Raw genomic sequence first — 22,939 nt, 5'->3', positions numbered from 1 at the left:
GTCCCAGTATTTCATTTCAGAATGCTGTTTTGGGACCTGGCTACTGTGCTTCTTACCCAGCTCCCTGCCAATGCACCTGAGAAAGCAGTGTATGATGACCTCAGTATTTGGACCCCTGCCAGCACGCATGTGGGCAACCTGGATGAATTTCAGACTCATGGGAAACAGCAAATGAAGGATTGCCTCTCCATCTCTTTCTCACACTCTGCCTTTCAAATAAATGTCTTAAAAAACTGTTACTCTATCTTATTTACTGGATAAAATTAAAATACAGTATTGTAGAAAGCTAATACAAAGCTATCCTGTGCCTTTAAATAGTACAGAAAATTCACTTTTTAAAGAAGATGGGTTAAAAGTATGAGAATGGAAAAGGAAATATGAGTGCTTGCAAGTACTGGGTAAACGCCAAACAAGAACAGTCTGTAACAGTATTCTACCAATATCAATTTCAAAGTTTCAGTCATTGTATTATGATTATTTTAATGTTATCTTAAGGGACACTGGGTGAGGATATCCAGAAACGATGTATCACTTGTGCACTATGCCATGTCTTCTGCCAAAATCTATGAAACCATACCAAGCTAACTTATTAGCTTATAAATACGGTAAAGTAAAAATCCCAGACTCAACAATTTTGTTGACAAGGATAGGATGTTGTTGACTATGGCTTTCTGGATTAGGAAGGACAAAGCCTTGCAGGGCACATCAGGAATTTATCTCCCTAGGATCCAGTAGTAAATATTTTGTCCAGCTGGTACAAGAGGCAGGACAGTTCTGAGTCTCAACTTTCTGTTAGTGACGCAGAGTGCCTACAAGTAAGATTGAAGTCACTCAGAGAAATGCGTTGTTGGCCAATTCTGTCATTGTGTTAACATCAGAGTGTACTTACACAAAGGTGTCCATGGTGTCGTCAGGTATTATGGGACCACTATCACGTGTGGTCTATCCCAACTGAGATGTTGTTAGGTGATACATGACCACACCTTGATTACTGCTTATTCTCTTCCAGGAAGCAGATGAGATGTTCTAACAGCAAAAGAGCAGCAAGTTCCATAGCCCCAGCAGAAAGGCAGGATGGCTGTAGCTGCTGAGTCTCCCAAGCTGAAATTAAAGTTACCAGTATTGAGGAATTTGGGTGGCCTGAAAACAGAAGTTCATTTGGCTAAATTGACAGTGGGTGGCCACTCTGAAAGAAAAGCCTTGCCTGATAGTGCAAAGCCAAACACCTGGCTTCTGCCATAGTACAACTTGGCTAGCAACAAGAATGAGGTTTTGGGTGCCAGGGTGGCCAAAGTGCAATACTGCTGAGCAGAGTTCAGTACATGTGCATAGATTGAAAGCAAGGCATCCTAGATGCTGGAGCTAGATGGGGAGAAGTAGCAGCAGTACAAAACCAATTTCTTCCTGCATCACCTTTTCTCACTGTCCCACGCAGTGCTACCTGGCATTCCAGCTGGGGTGGGAGGGGTGGGGGGAGACTTGATTTGGCCTCTTAGCAGCTGTGCCATATCACCTTTAAACAAGTATAACTGCCTGTAGGAAAAAGGGCACTATACTTCAAATGATAAACTTTGGATAGAGCTTGGAGCAGGGAAAGGAAACAAATCGTCAGTTCATAAATGCTGAGTTGGAACAGTGAATTAAAACAAGAAGCCAAAATAAAATGTCAAGGCTCCTGTGGCTTTGTAGGCCAGGGATGAGGGGAGGGAGGAAAAAAATGTATTTTCAGGTCCCAACCTCTCTGTCCCTGAGCAGGTCTTAGCAGAGACACCTGAGGAAGGTTTCTACCTAAGGCCCCAATAGAGGCCAACAATAAAGGAGGCACAGGGGCTAAGTATGCCAGTAATATTTAAGAGCTATGACTGGTGGTGAAGAAAGTCCTGAGCACAAGTCCCTTTGGAGATTTCAATATATTGGCTATGCACCAAGTGAAATGTGAGGAAGGCAGCTCTCTGTGGGGCCTGCTGGTAAGCCTATGTAATCACCTATGTTTGTGGTGATTTTCACGAGGAACAGAATACTTTAAAAAAAAAAAAAAAACCTGTCACCAGGGTTCTTTGCACCAATAGGAAAAATACAGAATCCTAGGGAAAGAAAGAAACCATAGCTCTAAAGACCGAATGCCTACCTGAGTACTCAAAAGAGGCCAGGGTCCATTACTACAGTAGCACCAAATGGCTGACCAGCTAAGTACACTCTTGTATGGTTTTACAAAATAAGTCACCCACTAACCTGCAACTAAGCTAAAACTGAACGTGTGATTCACAGAGGCTTTTCTTGTGACTCTTTGGCTTGACATCTGGCATTCTGGAATGGGTCACTGTGGACTTGATGGCTAACAAGCTGAAGAGAGCCCAACACACCTGCCAGGCAAGCAGAAATAGTATTTTTAGTGAAGGGACTTATTAGCATTTTGTTGTCACATGAAAAAGTGGCGGCTATGCCTTTAGGGGTAAACTTTATGGCCAACTCTACTGCCTGAAGCAGAGCCACTGATTTAATGGAGCCTTGACTCAGAGGCCTACCTCCTTGATTGTTTGGCAGATGAAACCAAAGGAATTGAATGAGCTGTTGCTGCTGCTTGGCTTCAATGCCAGCAGCACAGAATCAGCAGCAGATGTAGTTTCTCCTCAGAAGAGAGACCTCAACAGTGCTTATGACCCTGGCTAGGACTTTCCTTGATGAACCTTACTGTGTTTATTAACTTAGGACTCTTGACCGACAGATTAAAGATAGCCCTCTTGGCCATTAAACTTAAAGAAATTGTTCAACTTGCCAAAATATTTTTAAAATATTAGAAATAAAGATTTCCTTACATTGACAAAAATAAAGTGCAGCAATATATACAGTATTGGCCAAAGAATGGATGCAAAATTAAACACTGTTGTTGACATGTAAATTCGTTCAGTCTTTTTGAAAGACAACTTAACTGAAAATGAAAATATAAGGATTTTGAAATCCATGCACAAGAGGGGTCTTCAAAAAATTTATGGAAATTGCACATGATCAAAAAATTACTCATGGGAAGCTGGCGCTGTGACACAGCGGGTTAACACCCTGGCCTGAAGTGCCAGCATCCCATATGTGCGCCAGTTCGAGACCCAGATGCTCCACTTCCAATCCAGCTCTCAGCTATGGCCTGGGAAAGCAGTATAAGATGGCCCAAGGCCTTGGACTCCTGCACCCAAATGGGAGACCTGGAAGAAACTCCTAGCTCCTGGCTCCAGATTGGCACAGCTCCAGCTGTTGCAGCCAGTTGGGGAGTGAACCAGCAGATGGAAGACCTCTCTCTCTCTCTCTGCCTCCTCTCTCTGTAACTCTGACTTTCAAATAAATAAATAAAACTCTTTAAAAAAAAATTACTCATGGGTTTCAAAATGTTTCTGTTTTTCCATGAACTTGTTCAAGTATCTTCATATGTAAGAGGCATGCATTAACATGTTTGTAAAAGTGAAGATAATCTTCCATTAAACTTTATTTGTGCCTTCTGATTACCTACTATTATATTTTCTCACAGTTCCCATCAAACTTCTAGACTAGACACACACACCCCTGCCCTTTTTATTGTTTTTTAAATATTTTTCCCCCGGACTGTACTGAAAACATTTTCAAAGGACTAGCATAACACAAAAACTAATGTCCTATTACCAATCTTCATCTTTTCCTATCACTATACAGCAGTCAACACAGATTGAAATTACATTTAATTGTCTATCATGTGCCTTTATTCACACACATGTGAGGGTAATTCAAACTGAGAAAATGGCATTAAAAGTTTATTTTGGTGCAAAGTTTTGAATCTATGCATAATTTTTTTATTATATGCATTTCTACAAATTTTATGAAGTCCTTTGTTTATGTAAAAGTTCATATGATCAGCCTCAAAACCCTTTGAAATAGGTAGTATTGATCTTATCCTACAATTGAAGACATAAGCTCCAAGTGGTTTGTCTGAGGTGATGAACCATGCTTATCCTACTATGGCTGGTGCTGGGACTCCTTTCTACTGTTTTCCTTTATAGTTCTTGTTTCTATTATTTTACAAACTAAAGATCAAGATTAATCTTTTTTCCATTAGTGTACTCCAATCTCATTACAGTGAACTTGAATGAAACAAAGTGAAAATAGTTAGTATAAAGCCTGGCATACTCAAAGGAAAAATATTCTTATTACTCACTTTCTAGAAGTATACAAAAAATAGGCCAGACAAAGGATTCAAAGTGTATGTGCTCCATCAATTAAAATTTCCACATCTGTAAGTTATAACTAACTGAGATGGAAACAACCAAGCAAATATAGTTTCATAGCAATTGGCAGACTTTAATATTCAAGAAGAATTAAATCCATCGTACACATTAAAAATACAGGAAATTTCATGCAGACATGAAGCTTCCAATTCAGCCTTTGTGGCAACTTTTTGAATTAGTTACATATAAATACAGTACACTTTACAGTTCCCAAACTTCATAATTTTTATCCTGTGATTTATTTGTAGGGCTTCTCTTTATGTTGTGTGTGTGTATATATATATATATGTACACATATATATACACCATCTTGTCCACTTGATTAGCGTATCTAAATATACATCATTTCAGAATAAAGAAAATGTTTTAAAAAAGCAAGCACAATAACCTATCTCCTCCCACTTTATGAAAATTGAAGCTTTTGTGTGTAAAGTTAATTTAAGGGAAAAAAACTTTTAAGGCTCACACACTTTAGTAGCTAGGATTAAACATAAGAAATGAAAATTTAAATAAATCCTCCAGTGACACTTCTAATATTGACTGATTCTACCTTTTCAAGTTTAGAATATATAAACTGAAAAAGCTGTAAGAAAAAGAGATGCAAATTTATGTAGAACATTTTAAAAATATTCATGTGAGAAATTAAAAGCAAATCAATGATTTCAGAATTAACTAAAATATTATATAATTTAGAAGTGTAAGTAACACTGTTAAAAAAATCACCTGATAGCAAAACAATTTTAATTAATAAAACCAACCCACCAGTGCCAACTTGTTTTTCCTATGTGAGAAAAACAAAGATCATCTGTTTTGATACAGTTGTAAAAAACAAATAGTAGCCAATGAATAAAAAGCACTTCTAAATCACTCAAAAACAGCGTGCAATCCTTTACATTCAATGGATGTTTTTTAAAACTTTGTTTCTTTTATGATTTAAGAGAAAAAGATTTTCCCTTAATTTCAAGTTCATTCATACAGGTAATGAGAATTCACACCAAACATCTGCCACGTACTGAGGGACACATAAATGAGAAATAGTTTTAAAAATTCCCTAATTCAACAAGTCATATGGAACCCTGTTGTGCATGGTAGGAGTGAGGATCATAAAACTTCCCTCACTATATGCAGACACAGGTCCCCACCCCCACTAGTAAGATGCCACCTCCAATAGTAACTCCCTATCCTAAGTGACAACAAAGCTGTAAAGATTTACAAGTAAGTTTTCTTATTAAAACATGACAATTATGCTACAAGCACATTATTAAGTCCATCTAATCCAAATTGCCACAGAGGTTCTTTAAAGCAATCACAATAATCTGTGAAAATATTCAAGAAAAATTATTCCTTTCCTCCAAGAAAAGGTTAAAACATGAGTCATCTCTACTTTTCAAGCTACCGGAAACGGAATAATGAACATTTAAAAATAATAATAAAAAGGAAAATTCCCTCCAATAAAGATCTGCTAGAGGTAGAAATTTAAAGCAGCATACACTGTTTAAGCTCCATCAATCAGGGAACAAAATGGTGTTAATCTAAAATTACCTTAATGTCTGCTGCTTACAATATTGAAGACACAGACCATGGATTGTAATTTATCCCTGAATTTCATATTCAAAATTTCCTTACATTAATACCATTATGATAGTTTTTATTAGTATATAATTGTTTTAACAAAAAAGTGCTTGTTTTCATAATCCAGATAATCTAAAGACATTATTGTAAACATCACACTGACAAACTCTGTATTCATTTAGTTTGAAACTATATATTTCAAATGGGCAGATTTTATTCTTATTTTCTCAGCTTCCTAATACTACCTTTAAAAAAGCTTCTGTGCCTCATTTATAATATTGAGATCTCATACATTTCAAAGTGATCCATGATGAGTATGTGTTCAACAAGTGTTCAGTTTAGTGTGGCTAAAAGACAATTTCTCAGTTACCTGAATGCAGTTTACTGACTTGTGATGCTATTAAATTTAGCATCTCATGAAAATGCCATTTTTTATGCTTCTCTAAGTTCAACTAAGCTAGTAAAAATAATTTGAATGATAAAAGAATCACATCTTTTATGTATAGATTGCTTAGGTCCAAATGAATAGAAGTCCCAATAACAGATGCTGAATGTGACAGAAAGATCTTTAGACTCTGCCAAAATAACTCCAATGCAAACACACACACACACCAAAAAAAAAAAAAAAAAAAAAAAAAAAAAAAAAAAAACAGAGAGAGAGCGAGAGAGATATTATTATGTAGACTTCAATACGATCAGTCAACAAGATGGCAGACTTGCAATGGATATAGCTTCAAGAAGACACTGGAGATTAGAATTTTTCCACTCAAAGACCTGAACTTCAAGGAAAGTATACTTGAAGACATTTCCTCCATATTACTTATGTAGTACAAATCTGCATGGCATAGTATATTTCTGAAAAAGCAATAGACATATTAAGAAAATAGACACTATTTCTAAATTTTGTTAGGAATAAGAAGGCACCACTGATTTGAGGTTTTGTCCTGTCATCACTGATAGTTGATTTTGAGTTGTTTATTTCAGCCTTTTCTTATTAGACTTTTTTCTGAGTAATGTAACTTAAGACCATTATTGCGGCTTACGGACCACAAACAAGACACATTCATAGTAGTATTTCATCATAGATAGATCATTCACAGTATACGTTGACAAGACAGATTCTTTTTCCACCTGCAATGCAAACAATAATGATCATGATGACAATGATGATAACACCACCAACACACTGAGCACTTAAGTAGTAGGCACCATTTCAAGTATATCCACTTATTCCATACAACTATCCCCATAACACTGCTATTTGAGAATCCCTCTTTACAAAGGACAGGTTATATAAGTTGTTTTGTCATACCAATAATATGTGGTAGAACTGGGATTCAAACTAAAGAAGTCTAACTGTTGAGCCTGAACTCAACAGTTTTGCTTTATTCCTCAAAGCTGAAACACATAGCCAATGTATCATAAAAACTTCCTCTAATGCACCTGATTAAAAAAAATAAGCAGAAGAGGACATAGAACAATATTCCTTCTACATTTGCCCTCCCATACCTATGTTTCTCCAGATCCTAGTTTACTTGGTATCTATCAGTGAGACTCTATAAAAGCCAATATTACAAGCATCAATTATTATTTACTGAAATGCTATTTCACCAGGGATGATAGTTTCCCTTTTACATACACATTATAATTCTAGACCAAGAATATCCTTACTTAATGGTTGAGAAAAGAAAAAGGTTAAGAAAGATCAGTAGCTGCCATGATATTTATTACTCATACAATTTTTAAGTTAAAACTCTGGTAATACTTCATTCCATCCTTACCTCTACTTGGAATCCATATTGCAGAACGACATTCTTTATATCCTCATAGCTCAATTCTATGGAAAGTTCATTTGCCAAATTTTCAAAGTGGTACAAAAGAGGCCCTGTGGTTTAAACATACTGGGAATGAATTGCTTGAATATGAGCATGCACTAATAGCCACGTTAGACTGAACTCCAAACTGAATAATAAATTGGGTAGTAGATGAGACAAAAAAGAAATAAAGAACTTTTAAATTGCTGAGGACACTCATCCAGACCTCTGAAACTTTAGCCCAATAAGTGAAATTTGGGAGCTGAGTTTACACTTGGAGCAAGGCCCTCTGGTACAGCTGGCCTTGCACTATGATTGTTCAAATCACGGACCTTCACCTGGGACTCTTTGGTTACTGAAGGAGTAGTACTGAAGGGTTCAGGAATGCTGAATCCCCAAATTCCAAACTACGAGTGATCTTCAAAAAGCTCATAGAAAATTTGTAAATTCATAGTATGAATAAACTATGTATGGATTTCAAGATTTTTGGTAACAAAATTAAATGGTACTGACTTAGCACATGTGACATGCATTCTGCCAAAACAGGAACAAGAACAAACATGCTAATTATGGCAAAACTTGAAGCAAAGAAGGTGATATCACTTTTATAAAAAGTTTACAGGGTCAATGACTCAAAGAAGTCAGCGGTATAAACATGGATCCCTCATGAAGTTTCTTCTTTATGTCATAAAAACATTCTAAAATTGATTGTGGTGATAGCTGCACAACTCTGAACATAAAAACCACTGGATTTCACACATTAAGAGTGAATGTATGGGGCCGGCACTGTGGCATAGTGATTAGAACCGCTGCCTGCAGTGCAAGCATCTCATATGGGTGCCGGTTTGAGTACCTGCTGCCCCACTTCTAATCCAGCTCTCTGCTATGGCCTGGGAAAGCAGTACAAGATGGCCCAAGTGTTTGGGCCCCTGCACCCACGTGGAAGACCTGGAAGAAGCTCCTGTCTCCTGGCTTTGGATTGGTGCAGCTCTGAACTTTGCAACCATCTAGGGAGTGAACCAGTGGATGGAAGACCACTTTGCTCTCTCTGCCTCTCTGTAACTCTGCCTTTCAAATAAATAAATGAATAAATCTTTTATAGAAGTCTATATGGGGCTCGTGATGTGGCACAGCGGGTAAAGCTGCCACCTGCAGTGCTGGCATCCCATATGGGTGCCGGTTTGAGTCTCGGCTACTTCACTTCCTATCCAGCTCTCTGCTATGGCCTGAGAGAAGTGGAAGATGGCTCAAGTCCTTGGGCCCCTGCACCCATGTTGGGGACCTGGAGGAAGCTCCTGGCTTCGGATTGGCACAGTTGCAACCGTTGCGGCCAATTGGGGAGTGAACCAGTGGATGGAAGACCTCTTTCTCTGCCTCTCTTTCTCTGTGTAACACTAACTTTCAAGTAAGATAAATAAATCTTTAAAAAAAAAAATCTATAGACACAGACAAATACCTATATTTCCTACCCTTGTCTGCTGAAGAGGCCTAGAAGCAACATTACTCCAGTGGAAGAACAAGATTTTCATTTCTATATTTTCATTCCCAACTAAAAGGAACCAGGGATCTTTGGAATACCTGGTTTATTTCAGGGCTAGAAAGACAAGGTACAATATATGGTTGTGTCAGAAAGGAGGCATCAAATAGTGATGGGGATATATCAAAAGGAAAACAGCCAGCTTTAACAGGTTTCACTTGATAAGTATGGGACAAGTTGATGTAAACTATTTATATCCATAAGGCTCTAAAAGTTCTAGTTAAGACAGACTGTTAGACTTGATAATGAAACAAAATTTCACTGTATGCAGTGAACAAATCTTGGCTGGCGCCGCGGCTCACTAGGCTAATCCTCCACCTAGCGGCGCCGGCACAGGGGGTTCTATTCCCGGTCGGGGCGCCGGATTCTGTCTGGTTGCCCCTCTTCCAGGCCAGCTCTCTGCTGCGGCCAGGGAGTGCAGTGGAAGATGCCCTGCACCTGCATGGGAGACCAGGAGAAGCACCTGGCTCCTGGCTTGGGATCAGCGCGGTGCGCCGGCCGCAGCCGTGGCGGCCATTGGAGGGTGAACCAACGGCAAAAGGAAGAGCTTTCTGTCTCTCTCTCTCTCTCTCACTGTCCACTCTGCCTGTCAAAAAAAAAAAAAAAAAATCTAAAATATGAAAACAAAGGTACAGAAAAGACTTAAGGGATAGAAGAGCATTTACTATATAATTACTAAGTAAATAGAGCTCATGTAGCTATATGGACTTGCACACTCCAAGATAGAAGCATGGCTTGCATGTATGCAAAGCAAAGAGCTGGAAATCAAAATCCAGCAAAAAAGTCTGAGATAAGGTAGGAAAGGGTGGGGGTTGGGGGTAGACTAGTGGTCACTGGTCATTTTCCAGTCATCTTGCTTTCTGTCTTCATTTCACCCTAATACTCCATGAAGTCATACTTTTTTTTTTTTCTGTTTATGAAATTATCTACCCCTTTTTTTTTTAAAAAATTCTTTTGTCCCTTGATGATATTCTTGCCATTCTTTGCCAGTATATTTTATATCTTTTTAAAGTTTTACTATCACTGTCTTGAGGTCTCAATGAGAGGAAATAACATGTTCATCTTCCACCTTTTATAGGAAATGTCTCATGTTTTCAAAAATTCTATAATTTATAAATTTTATATTTATAAATTTTTTGTAAAGATTTATTTATTTGAAAGTCAGAGTTAAAGAGGTAGAGAGGTAGAGAGAGAGAGAGAGAGTCTTCCATCCACTGGTTCACTCCCCAGATGGCCGCAACAGCTGGAGCCACTCCAATCTGAAACCAGGAGCCAGGAGCTTCTTCTGGGTCTCCCACATGGGTGCAGGGGCCCAAGGACTTGGGCCATCTTCCACTGCTATCCCAGGCCATAGCAGAAAGCTGGATTGGAAGAGGAGCAGCTGGGACTAGAACCAGCGCCCATATGGGATGCCGGTGCTTCAGGCCAGGGTGTTAAACCATTTTGTCATAGCACTGGCCCCAATTTTATAATGTTTTAAAATCTGATGGAGCCCACTGTTCAGTATGTTTTACAAAGATCTCCTTTTGTACTTTAATCCATTAATTCTTCCAGATGTTGGTTATGTTTACTTTGCAAATTGCATATCCTTCATTATCTCACTGGAAATGTGCATGTACTCTCTCACTTTAAAAGACATTATAAATGAAATGTATTTAAGGGGGGTACTGGTAATCAAGAAAAACAGGATTCCCAGGCATCCATGTACCCAAGATACATATGTATAACAGTTTCCTTGAAAAGCTCACAAATATTTTCTATTTAGAGTAATAAATAGTACCTCAAGTTCCTCTTAATTAAAGCATTTTTAAGTTAATAAGCCCTGCTACTCTAATTTCATCTAATTTGTGAAACATTTTCATTAGTTTTAATTCCAGTGCTATTTATGAGTATTCCAGAATGGCTAGCCATTACATTTCTCATTTATATTGATAATCTAGCCTGTATAAGCATGGTTAGAATAACATCATCCCTGAAAGGCTGATACACTCATAGTTCACAGAGAAAATTAAGCCTTCATGTCCACATGGGTGCAGCCAAAACCAGAGGAATGTTATGAATTTACCAATACAGATGCTCCTTTATCATGTTTCTTGGCAGCCAATCTCCCTAAACATTTTATTCCTTTTTTAAAAATTTTCAAAGAGTAGTTTCATTCACACACAGAAGTCTGCTGTCTGCCAGGCTCTGTACCACATGAGTAGGAAGCATTAGATCCCTGCCCTCAGCAAGCTTAGAGATAAACAGGAGAAACAAAAACAAAAACATATGGGTGGCACACCTGGATGGACCTCTATTACAAAAGAAGGTCTGTTCCTTGGTGTTACTCAGATTAGAAGCAACTTCTTATAAGATAATTTCTGTTTCTGGGACCATTCATTCCCCTAATAATAATTTACAAATTCTCAAATTAGTCTACATTCCTCATTCTCTCTCTCCTCTAAATAAACAGTATGTAAGCTTCTGAATCATTTTGAGAAAGTAAGTAATCACATCACACTCCTGTGATTTTTTTTACACCTTTGCATAATAATAAATGTGCATTTCTCCTAACTAAAACTTTTCCTAAAAAATGAACATGAGGGGCTGGCACCCTGGCGCACCAACTTAATCCTGTCTGCGGGCACCGGCATCCCATATGGGTGCCAGGTTCTAGTCTCAGTTGCTCGTCTTCAGCCCAGCTCTCTGCTGTGGCCTGGGAGGGCAGTGGAGGATGGCCCAAGTGCTTGGGCCCCTGCACCAGCGTGGGAAAACAGGAGGAAGCACCTGGCTCCTGGCTTCGGATTGGCGCAGCTCCACACAGCTCCGGCCGTTGAGGCCATTTGGGGTGAACCAAAGGAAGGAAGACCTTTCTCTCTGTCTCTCTCTCACTTCTGTAACTCTACATGCCAAATAAATAAATTAAAAAAAAATTTTAATAAAAAAAAGAGCATGAGTGGTAATACCACAAAGTGAGAAACACTTCAACAGATTCTGAGAACATAAAAGTGGAACATGCACTATTTAACCTAATCTGAAGGATCACCTAAGCTGAGTGTTAAAGAATACATCAGAAACAACAGTGAAAACAGAGGAGAAAGACAATGGGCTTTCTAATTCAGAAGATTGCATTTGAAGTCACAGAAGAGGTTGATTAAAAAATGTGAAGCTAAGACTTCAGATAGAAGGTCACAAAGGGCATTGTAAACAATGCTGAAGAATTTAAATGGTCAAGAAAGCTAGAATTTTATGCAGGAGTCTGACAGGAACAGATTTACATAGTGGAAAGAGCACTCTGGTGATAACATGTGGAACTGAAAGGGGCATGGAAGGTTGTAGACAATTCCAAGACAGGGACACCCTGTTAAGGAAACTACTGTAATGATTCTAATCCAGGTAAGCACTGATTAAGTTAGATCAGTAGTTCTCAACTGAAGGCATTTTTGCCCATCCCAAGGGACAGGGTTCCAATGTCTAAAAATATTGCTTAAAGATTATAATTTTAAAATTTTCATTATATTTGAAAGGCAGAGGACAGAGGTTAGGGGTAGGAGCAGGGGAACAGACAGTTGGGAGAGACATCTTCAGCTTATTCACTTTCTAAATGCCCACAACAGCCAGTGCTGGCTAAGACTGAAGCCAGGAGCCTGAACCATCTGGGTCTCCCACATGATGGCAGGACCAAAGTACTTGAGCAATCATCTGCTGCCTTCATTAGCAGGAAGCTGGGCTGCAAGCACTGTAGGCAGGACATCAACAAGTGGACATTCCAACTAGCAACTTAACCATGTGCCACACCCCTGCCCCACAGACAGTTTTGTCACAACTTGAAATTACTACTGGATTCTAGTAGGTAGAGGCCAGAGAGTCTGTTAACCATCTTACGATATACCAGACTCTCTGCTATCCCCATTTATGATCCAACCCCAAATGTCAATAGTGCCACAGCTGAAAAATCCTGGGACTGAAAGAGATTCAAGAGTTATTAAAAAGAGGGGCCTGCACCGTGGCGTATTGGGTAAAGCCACTGCCTGTAGTACTGGTATCTCATATGGGCACCAGTTCAAGTCATAGCTGCTTCACTTCCCATTCAGCTCTCTGCTAATGTGCCTGGGTAAGCAGTGGAGGGTGGTTCAAGCACTTGGGCCCTTGCACCCAGGTGGAAGACCGGGAGGAAGCTCCTGGCTCCAGGCTTCAGATTGGCCCAGCTCCAGCCATTGCAGCCATCTGGTGAATGAACCAGCAGGTGGAAGATCTCTAACTCTGCCTTGCAAATAAATCAGTAAATATTTTTTTGAAAAAAAGATACTAAAGGGGCCAGTGCTGTGGCGCAGCGGGTTAAAGCCCTGGCCTGAAGCACCGGCATCCCATATTGGCACCGGTTCTAGTCCCAGCTGCTCCTCTTCCGATCCAGCTCTCTGCTATGGCCTGGGAAAGCAGTGGAGGATGGCCCAAGTCCTTGGGCCCCTGCACCCACGTGGGAGACCCAGAAGAGGCTCCTGGCTTTGGATCAGCACAGCTCTGGCCATTGTAGCCATCTGGGGAATGAACCAGCGGATGGAAGACCTCTTTCTCTACCTCTCTCTGTAACTCTTTCAAAATAAATAAAATAAATCTTTAAAAAAAAAAGTTACTAAAGAGCTTTAAGAGATACAATTTGTACATCAACTGGATGCAGATAGTGAGGGAAGAGGGATTTTATGGGCTGATTGGTGTATCTTCCACATGTTTATGCAGAAGTCCAGTTCCCAGTGAAAATATATTTGGAAGTAGGAATTCGAAGAAAGCAATTAACGTAAAAGGAGGGCATACGAGTGGAGTTCTAATCCAACAGGATTAGTGTCCTCATAAGAAGAGAGGACACAGAACTCATGATTTCTTTTTTTTTTTATTTATTTATTTATTTATTTTTTTTTGACAGGCAGAGTGGACAGTGAGAGAGAGAGACAGAGAGAAAGGTCTTCCTTTGCCGTTGGTTCACCCTCCAATGGCCACCGCGGCCGGCGCGCTGCGGCCGGCGCACCACGTTGATCCGATGGCAGGAGCCAGGAGCCAGGTGCTTCTCCTGGTCTCCCATGGGGTGCAGGGCCCAAGCACCTGGGCCATCCTCCACTGCACTCCCTGGCCACAGCAGAGAGCTGGCCTGGAAGAGGGGCAACCGGGACAGAATCCGGCGCCCCAACCGGGACTAGAACCCGGTGTGCCGGCGCCGCTAGGCGGAGGATTAGCCTAGTGAGCCGCGGCGCCGGCCCAGAACTCATGATTTCTTGCTTTGTCCCTCTCCCCCTTGCCACCCACATAGGAGACCAGGATGAGTTCCAGGCATCTGGTTTCATTGCAGCCATTTGGAGAGTGAACCACTGAACAGAATATCTTTATCTCTCTCCTCTCTGTCACTCTTTCAAATAAATAAAATAAACTGCCATAAGACTGGATAGGAGAAATATGGAGTAAATAATAAATACGTGGCATAACAGTGAAAAGCACTAATAAGGAAATTATTATTATTATTTTGTATTCTTTAACTTATACATGCAAAGGACTTTACTTGTAAAAAGTATTAACCTTCCAAATAAGGACTATGTTTCTCTTTTATTCTAACTCTATTAAGAGTGAAAGCTCTCCTATTTTACTCCCAATTAACCAATGTTATTTATGTTGCCCATGACAGATCACAGCAACACTGCAGCACATTTAAATAGTGTTACCAAACACTATTCTTACGAGGAGCCAATTTTATTTTTTCAGACTGTTATTATTACATAACTTAATAAAATATTAGTAATCCAATAAAGTAAATGTTCAATAAGTTATTTCTGTGAAAAAAAAGGCAAGTGCTTTGGAAATAGACAAAACCTTACCATAACTCAGTAACTAGTATCAAAAGTTTCAAATCACATAAATACAGGTCATGGTAATGCTGAGTTATAAATTGACCTGGAGTATCCAAGAAATTTGCTCTGGGCTACAAGCCTGTCTCTGCCACATATAATCTACAGATCTTTTCTGCTAGTTACTTAACCCAAATTTCAGTTTCTTCACTATAAGATAGTGCCATCTCAATACTCTTACAGAGTAGCCTTGATATTAAACAGAGTGCAAGGGGCTAACACAGTACCTAATTCACATTGAGCAAGTAAATACCCAGCAGGTAACATTTTTTAATCATTACCTGGAAGTTTTCCAAAAGTTAAACTACTTTTTTTTTATTTTTTTTTATTTTTGACAGGCAGAGTGGACAGTGAGAGAGAGAGACAGAGAAAGGTCTTCCTTTTGCCATTGGTTCACCCTCCAATGGCCGCCGCAGCCGGCGCACTGCGGCCGGCGTATCGCGCTGATCCGAAGGCAGGAGCCAGGTGCAGGGCCCAAGCACTTGGGCCATCCTCCACTGCACTCCTGGGCCGTAGCAGAGAGCTGGCCTGGAAGGGGGGCAACCGGGACAGAATCCGGTGCCCCGACCAGGACTTGCTTGCTGGCGCCGCAAGGCGGAGGATTAGCCTATTGAGCCATGGCGCCGGCCCAAAAGTTAAACTACTTTTAAAGAAGGTCTGAGGTTTGTTATATTTGTTCCTTATTTTGATGATTGCATTTTATAGCTGCATTCATCAGATCCTACAGAATTCTGAAGAAATGTTTGGAAATCACTTAACTACTACTTCTAGGGGTAGTCCTAAGGGCAAAATCTCTGTTAAAATAAGATCATTAAAAAGATTAGGTGGGGGCCGGCGCCGTGGCTTACTTGCTTAATCCTCCACCTACAGCGCCGACATCCCATATGGGCGCCGGGTTCTAGTCCCGGTTGCTCCTCTTCCAGACCAGCTCTCTGCTGTGGCCCAGGAGGGCAGTGGAGGATGGCCCAGGTCCTCGGGCCCTGTACCCACATGGGAGACCAGGGGGAAGCACCTGCCTCTGGCTTCAGATCGGCGCAGTGCACTGGCCGTAGCGGCCATTTGGGGGGTGAACCAACGGAAGGAAGACCTTTCTCTCTCTCTCACTGTTTAACTCTATCTGTCAAAAAAAAAAAAAAAAAAAAAAAAGACTAGGTGATAGAACCCAGCAACAAAACTATACCCATCCTGAAGAGGAAGGACTTATGAATATGTTGGTGTTTTTATATAGTATGAAGACCCTCATCTTGCAAACCTTTATATTCTAACTTTGATGTCTTTTTTTAATTATCTGAAAGACACATAGATAAAGAAAGAGATCTCCCATCTGCTAATTCACTACTTAAAAGCCAGTGACAGCCAAGGCTGGGCCAGGCAAAAGGAGCCGAGAACTCAATCCAGGAATTCCACATGGGTGGCAGGGACTGAAGCACTTTAGCCATCACATGCTGCTTTCCAGGGTGCTCATTAACAGCAATCTGGAACTAAGGGGGAAACAGGACTTGATCAAACTTTGGGACTCCAATATAGGCTGTAGACTTCCCAAGTGGTATCTTAATTGCTGTGCCAAATGCTCACCCCTAGCTTTGATGTCTTTCTGAACATAGATTTTATCTCATTGAAAAAGACATATATATTTATCTTGATACTATCATTATACTCCCTTTGTGCTGAAGAGGAAACAACTGGCAATTTCCTTCAAACTAAATAAGAGGGTGATGTCATATTTACCATCTAATTTCTAGCACTGAGCAGCAGGATGTAGTAAAAAGGTTTTTTGCATAAATGTATATTCTTTCTAAAGCTCAAGGTAACCACAAAAAATTTTCCAACCCTACTCTTTACCAAGAGTAGGATTTCATAGGAAGAGATACAATCTTTTCCCTCAAACAGGCAAAATAAAGAAATGATTACCCATTCAGACTAATAATTAATGTACTTTGAAAGTGAAATGTTTGAGATTTACCTAACGTGAAATACAACTTTTGGCTCCCACTGCTTTTGAAGGCATCACCACTAGGATGCATTCTACAGAAAACCAGAGGTTTTAAAACACATACAGTGGGGCCCATGTAACGGGTTAAGGGGTTCTCTTCGATGCCGGCATCTAATATAGGTGCCAGCTTAAGTCCTGGCTGTTCACTTTTTTTTTTTTAAAGAGGTATTTATTTATTTGAAAGTCAGAGTTACAGAGAAGGAAAGGCAGAGAGAGAGAGGCGTCTTCCATCTGCTGGTTCACTCCCTATTACCACAGTGGCCACAGTTATGCCGATCCGAAGTCAGAAGCCTCCTCCAGGTCTTCCCATGTGGGTGTGGGGACCCAAGGACCTGTGCCACCTTCTACTGCCTTCCCAGGCCATAGCAGAATGCTGGATGGGAAGTGGAGCAGCCGGGACTCAAACTGGCGCCCATATGGGATGCCGGCACTGCAGGCAGAGGCTTCACTTGCCATGCCACAGCACCAGCCCTAAAGCTGTTCACTTCTAATCCAGCTCCCTACTAATGTGCCTGGGAGGGCAGTGGAGGATGCATGTGGGAGACCTGGGTGGAACTCCTGGCTCTTGGCTTTGGCCTGGCCCAGCTCTGGCTATTGTGGCTACTTGGGGAGTGACCAGTGGATATTAGATCTTCTTTCTCTATTTCTCTTCCTGCCCCTTGTAACTCTGCCTTTCAAACGAATAAAACAAGAATCTTAAAAAAAAAATACACATATAACTAAAACTTCCATGAACAATGGGTACTGTGAAGTTAGCAAATGTAAAACACCAGTAAGTATTCAGATTAATGTGTGAAACTTTAATAAATAATAAAGAACTTACCTAGATTTATCCAAATTCCACCTGGTTTGAGTATTTTCCATATTGTATCAATATAATCAATTACATTGTGAGCTGTATCTATGAAGAAACAGGTAGCAATACAGTCCCAGGTATCTAATCAAGAAAAAGCAAATTATTGCATATGTTACATTATTCACTTTTCCTCTAAACTCGTCAGTTACCTCTTAGTATTGATATTTTAACTATAAGCATATAGAAGCCAAACTCCTCTGATCAACACTGATAAATTAACCAAATAATCATTTAAATGAGATACTTTACTGTAGTTTAAAAAAGGTTTTTTAATAACCTCATAATCAATCTGAATCATTTTTAACATATTATCACTAGATATCATTTCCAAATGATATCTGTAAGAGTTTTCATCATCTATTCAACTTCTAGCCTTCACCTAGAACCAAGCAAAACTAAACAGGCACTTGGACTCTAAATTCTGATTAAATTTGCATTTAAATTCTGGCAACTTTCAGAAAGACTGCGGACACTTACTGCCAACAGAGAAATGAATGACACTGAAATATCTAAATATTCACAATGCAAGATAATCACCTGGGAAAGGAGGGAGTACCTATTTCCTCACCATTCCGTTCTTCTGCAGCATTCTCTATACCCCCAAGATCTGTATGGTTTGCCTCTTCATGCTGAGGTTCTCTTTTAGTTTCTGCTCTTAGAAAAGCTTCCCCTGACAACTCTATACAAGAGGCCCCCAGTCACTCTGCACCCCTTCTACCCTACCTCATTTTTCTTCCTCACAACATTAGATTTACTTATAGCCTTGCTCCCTCTTCCTCTCTGCCTTTGTCTCTCCCTTCTTCTCTACTTGAATGTAAGTCCCATATGGACAAAGACGTTTTTTGCTCACTGTTCACTTTTGAATGGCTAGACTATGCCTGGTACTTCGTAGGTGTTCAACAAATTATCTGCTAAGTGAATGATCTTTGTGACCCCCACAGCATTGTTTTTCTTTTTCCTTTTCACTGCCAATCCCACCCCGTACCCTTCCCCATTATTATCTCCCTTTTCTAATATTTCACTCAAATATCTTGGCAGTTTGCCATGCTGAAGTCCAAAATTTACAGGCTTCCACAAGGTACTTTTCTAGTTGTATCCTCCAGCATTTTTTTCCCTGGTAAGACTATTTATGCTACTGTCCCCAGTTACCTCATTCATTCTTACTTTTCTACATCTGTTTGTCTTGAATGCCATTCACCCTGTCCCTTCTTACACTGACCTACTTTCATCTTTATTTCATTCATTATGCATCTGAACTCTGCTTCATGTTGTCTTGTATTAATAGATTCAACAGAGTTCAAGTTCCTTTATTTCTTTATAGTTCACATCACTTCCTGCTATGTGACCTTGAAAATAAACTAAATTTATCACTGAGGTATACCTTATATCACAAATGGTGGCTTAGGATAAAATCAGCTCATTGCATTTAGAATAGAGACAAGATCTGTTGCTTTGGACTTACTGCATTCTGAATAAATCTCCTGAAAATCTCCTGCAGTCATAGAAAAGTTAGAACCAGGAGGAAGACTGTGGGGGTCAACATCAGGGAAAAAGATGGGTCGAATCTGATCAGCTGATCTCCGGTTATTGCTAAACTGATGGATCCAGGGATAAAGTCTGTATTTATTAATTTCAGAGCATCTGCAAAATATGAGCAAAAATTCAGTGTTAACTAAACATTTTGCCAAGAAAATCTAAACACTAAAATATGACTGAAGGTTTTCTATAGTACCTACAGTGACACTACCACAACCCATCCGATTATCTGAAAATTTAAATATACATGTAGATGAGCAACCAATCATGGATTGAAAGACAGAACAAAAATAAAGGTAAATTCAAGGGCTGGTGCTGTAGTACAGGGGGTAAAGCCGCCACTTGCAGCGCCAGCATCCCATATGGGTGCCAGTTGGAGTCCCAGCTGCTCCACTTCTGATCCAGCTCTCTTCTATGGCCTGGGAAAGCAGTAAAAGATGGCCCAAGTGGTTGGGCCCCTGTACCCACATGGGAGACCGGGAAGAAGCCCCTGCTTCAGATTGGCCCAGTTCTGGCTGTTGTGGCCATTTGGGGAATGAACCAGCGGATGGAAGACTTCTCTCTCTCTCTCTGCCTCTCTGTAACTCTGCCTTTCAAATAAATAAATATTTAAAACATTTATAAAGGGGCCAGTGCTGTGGCTCACTAGGCTAATCCTCTGCCCACGGCGCCGGCACCCCGGGTTTTAGTCCCGGTTGCTCCTCTTTCAGTCCAGCTCTCTTCTGTGGCCCGAGAAGGCAGTGGCGGATGGCCCAAGTGCTTGGGCCCTGCACCCACATGGGAGACCAGGAGGAGGCACCTGGCTCCTGGCTTCGGATCGGTGCAGTGCGCCGACCGCAGTGGCCATTTAGGGGGTGAACCAATGGCAGGAAGACCTCTCTGTCTCTCACTCTCTCACTGTCTAACTCTGCCTATCAAATAAAAAAATAAATAAATAAAAAATTTATAAAAATTCATTTCTGAACTGAAAACTCAAGTAAAAATAGTCCAACTAATTTTTAAAAAGTAATGCTGGTTTCAACTAAGTTTGCTATCTCTTTTAATTAATTTTTACAACCCTCAACTTTTTCCTTTCTCACCACTCCCCTAAAACTCGTATTGCCATCAGAGTCAACATATTATTCAAACAAGGCAGATATTTTCCTCTAACACCAGTTCTGGCTTAAAAGTAACTCTTTTTCCCTATCTTACAAAGGAGGCTGCTGAAGTTCTGACAGATCTTTCCAGCTTAATTATGTGAGCATACTTGGCCAATTTATAAGAACTTGATTAAGGAAAATAGCTGTGACTGCTACAGTAAACTCTATCTCACTCAAGAGACAAAGAGATGATAAAGCCCTTGTCATTACAGCCATCTGGGGAGTGAACCAGCAGATGGAAGACCTCTCTCTCTGTGTTTCCACCTCTCTCTGAAACTCTACCTTTCAATTAAATAAAATAAATCTTAAAAAAAAAAAAAAAGAACAAAGAGAATATACTCTTCCTCTATCAGTCTTAGGCTTGAAGATTCTATATAGAAATCATTTCAATTTCATAGAATTCCCAACTACTTTCTAAAGAGTCACTTATTCATCCTGTTTCACCTAGACAATTGGCTTAAGTGGTAATTTATATATGAATTGATTTTAAACATTTTTGATATGCATTGTAATCAAACACTGTGTAATTATCTTCAAATTCAGAATGTTCAAAAAATAGGCAAGTCAATCTGATTCTGAGAAATTACTATTTCCAGCAAAAAATAAATTAAATACCTGTTGAGTACAAAGTTGGAAGAAAAGAGCATAAAAAAACTCCATTCATTTCCTTGACAAGCATAACCTAGCATAGCTATTTCCCAGGCCAGTCTTCCTAGTCCAGCACCAGGTACCAGAATAGTTACTTTAGAAGGATCCCTGAAATGAAATAAGGCAATTATGTCCAACCCCTCATAGAAAAAAAAATTATAAAAAGAAAGACAAAATCCACATTTACAACTAAAAGCTTAATCATCTGATAATAAGCTCCCTAAGATACTGACTTCCTAAAATTAAGAAATACTTTGTTTGGATATAGGTGTAGAGTTTTACCCACTGAAATTTATTTTTCAGAAAAAAAGGAGTCACTGTCTATCAGAAGACTTACAAAGTTACTCATATTCCTAACATTTTCCACCTGAAAGACTCTCTTAGGAAGACAGATCATTCCAAAGTGATCCCAATTATACAGGAACAACTTGAACAAAACTATTTCATCAAAACAAAATTTTGTTTCTAAATTTTATATGTAATACAATCATTTATACAAATAATCATTAAATATATGTAGAATTTAATACATCAGGTGTACCTCTAAAGCCTCCTATACTCCAGTCACCAGAAGCTGTATGGGGGACATTTTCAAGGAGAAAATGGGAGCTGCCTTCTAACCGAGAAAACATGATGGCAAACCAGAGGAACATAACCAAAGTGATCTTTATCAGCATTGTATTGCAATCACATTTCCCTTGCTTAAGATCTGCCATTCCTCTTTCAAACTGTGAAAAGCCTTAGCAACCCAAGGCCTCTTATCAGGAATTCTAGCAAATCAAAATAATCCCAAGAAAAGTAAAATTATACTTTTTATAGGGAAATATGTATAATCAGCTGGCACTCTATCAATGAAAAATAAATTTTCCTATTTAATTTCCAAAATTTGGGTCTCAAATGAAATCCAACTTCCAAACCTAACCCACTTAAAATTATTTTTATCTTTAAATTACATGGTCTTTAAGTTGGCATGTTCAAACAGCAACAGTATATTTTACTAGCAGTAGCCCATGTGATGATCTTTGCATATCCTACTTCAAACAAAAAAAACAAATGGTAGTATGGGACTTTTGAAAATTCAGTCTACGCATACAGTACTTACATTTGTTCCTATGAAAATCTATCTAGTATTTTTCATTGTTGAATTGTGTACATATCCCTCTCCCCAACAAAAAAGGGGAAATTCGTCTTCAAAATATTTTCTGACAAACAGACCTATTAGGATTGGTCTGATTATCCTTTAGTACTTGATATGGAAAAAATTATGGTGAGAAGCCATGTAATTCTCATTCCAAAATTATAAAGTTTGTGTATGTGAATTTTGATTTTAATGAAGAGAATGGATACATCTCACTTTTTTCAGATCTACCTAAATTGATCACCTAACATATATATATATATATCATATATATTTAATGTTGAGACTTGAAAAAAATCCTAGCTCTAGGACTCTGTGCTCCACATGTAAGGAGCTAACATAATGGGTAGCCCATCCAGGCCTCCTTTGCACATTCTACTTTCTACCACACCTGTGTCTTTCTGTTTCCACTTGCCCAATAAAAGGATGTATTTCCACCTCCAATCCAAGTGGCTGTTCCCAGCTTACAGCTTAAAAAATTATTTAAAGGGGATGGCACTGTGGTGTGCAATACTGGTGTCCCATATAGGCGTGGATATATATTCCAGATGCTCCCCTTCAGATCCAGCTCCCTGCTAATGGTCTGGGG

General features: G+C 39.6%; 1 protein-coding gene across 3 annotated transcripts in view; it reads right to left on the bottom strand.

The window, feature by feature from the left end:
• Positions 1-4,299: 4,299 nt before the first annotated feature.
• Positions 4,300-22,939, bottom strand: part of CARNMT1 (carnosine N-methyltransferase 1) — a 53,587-nt gene continuing 34,947 nt past the window's right edge. For 2 of the 3 annotated variants that reach the window (XM_002708240.6, XM_089336727.1), the window contains 5 exons: positions 21,180-21,320; positions 19,352-19,530; positions 17,857-17,970; positions 7,601-7,704; positions 4,300-6,950 (listed from right to left, as the gene is read on the bottom strand). In XM_002708240.6, coding sequence (XP_002708286.3) covers positions 6,849-6,950; positions 7,601-7,704; positions 17,857-17,970; positions 19,352-19,530; positions 21,180-21,320 — 640 coding nt within the window. In that variant the 3' untranslated portion in view covers positions 4,300-6,848. The remainder of the gene's footprint in view (positions 6,951-7,600; positions 7,705-17,856; positions 17,971-19,351; positions 19,531-21,179; positions 21,321-22,939) is intronic. The other variant, XR_016236714.1, reaches the window with a different exon arrangement.

Source organism: Oryctolagus cuniculus, chromosome 1, assembly GCF_051225735.1.
Source record: "Oryctolagus cuniculus isolate XC-2025 breed Fujian yellow rabbit chromosome 1, ASM5122573v1, whole genome shotgun sequence".
NCBI lineage: Eukaryota > Metazoa > Chordata > Mammalia > Lagomorpha > Leporidae > Oryctolagus > Oryctolagus cuniculus.
The sequence above is the reverse complement of the archived record's forward strand: the minus strand, read 5'-3'. Positions and strand labels throughout refer to the sequence as shown.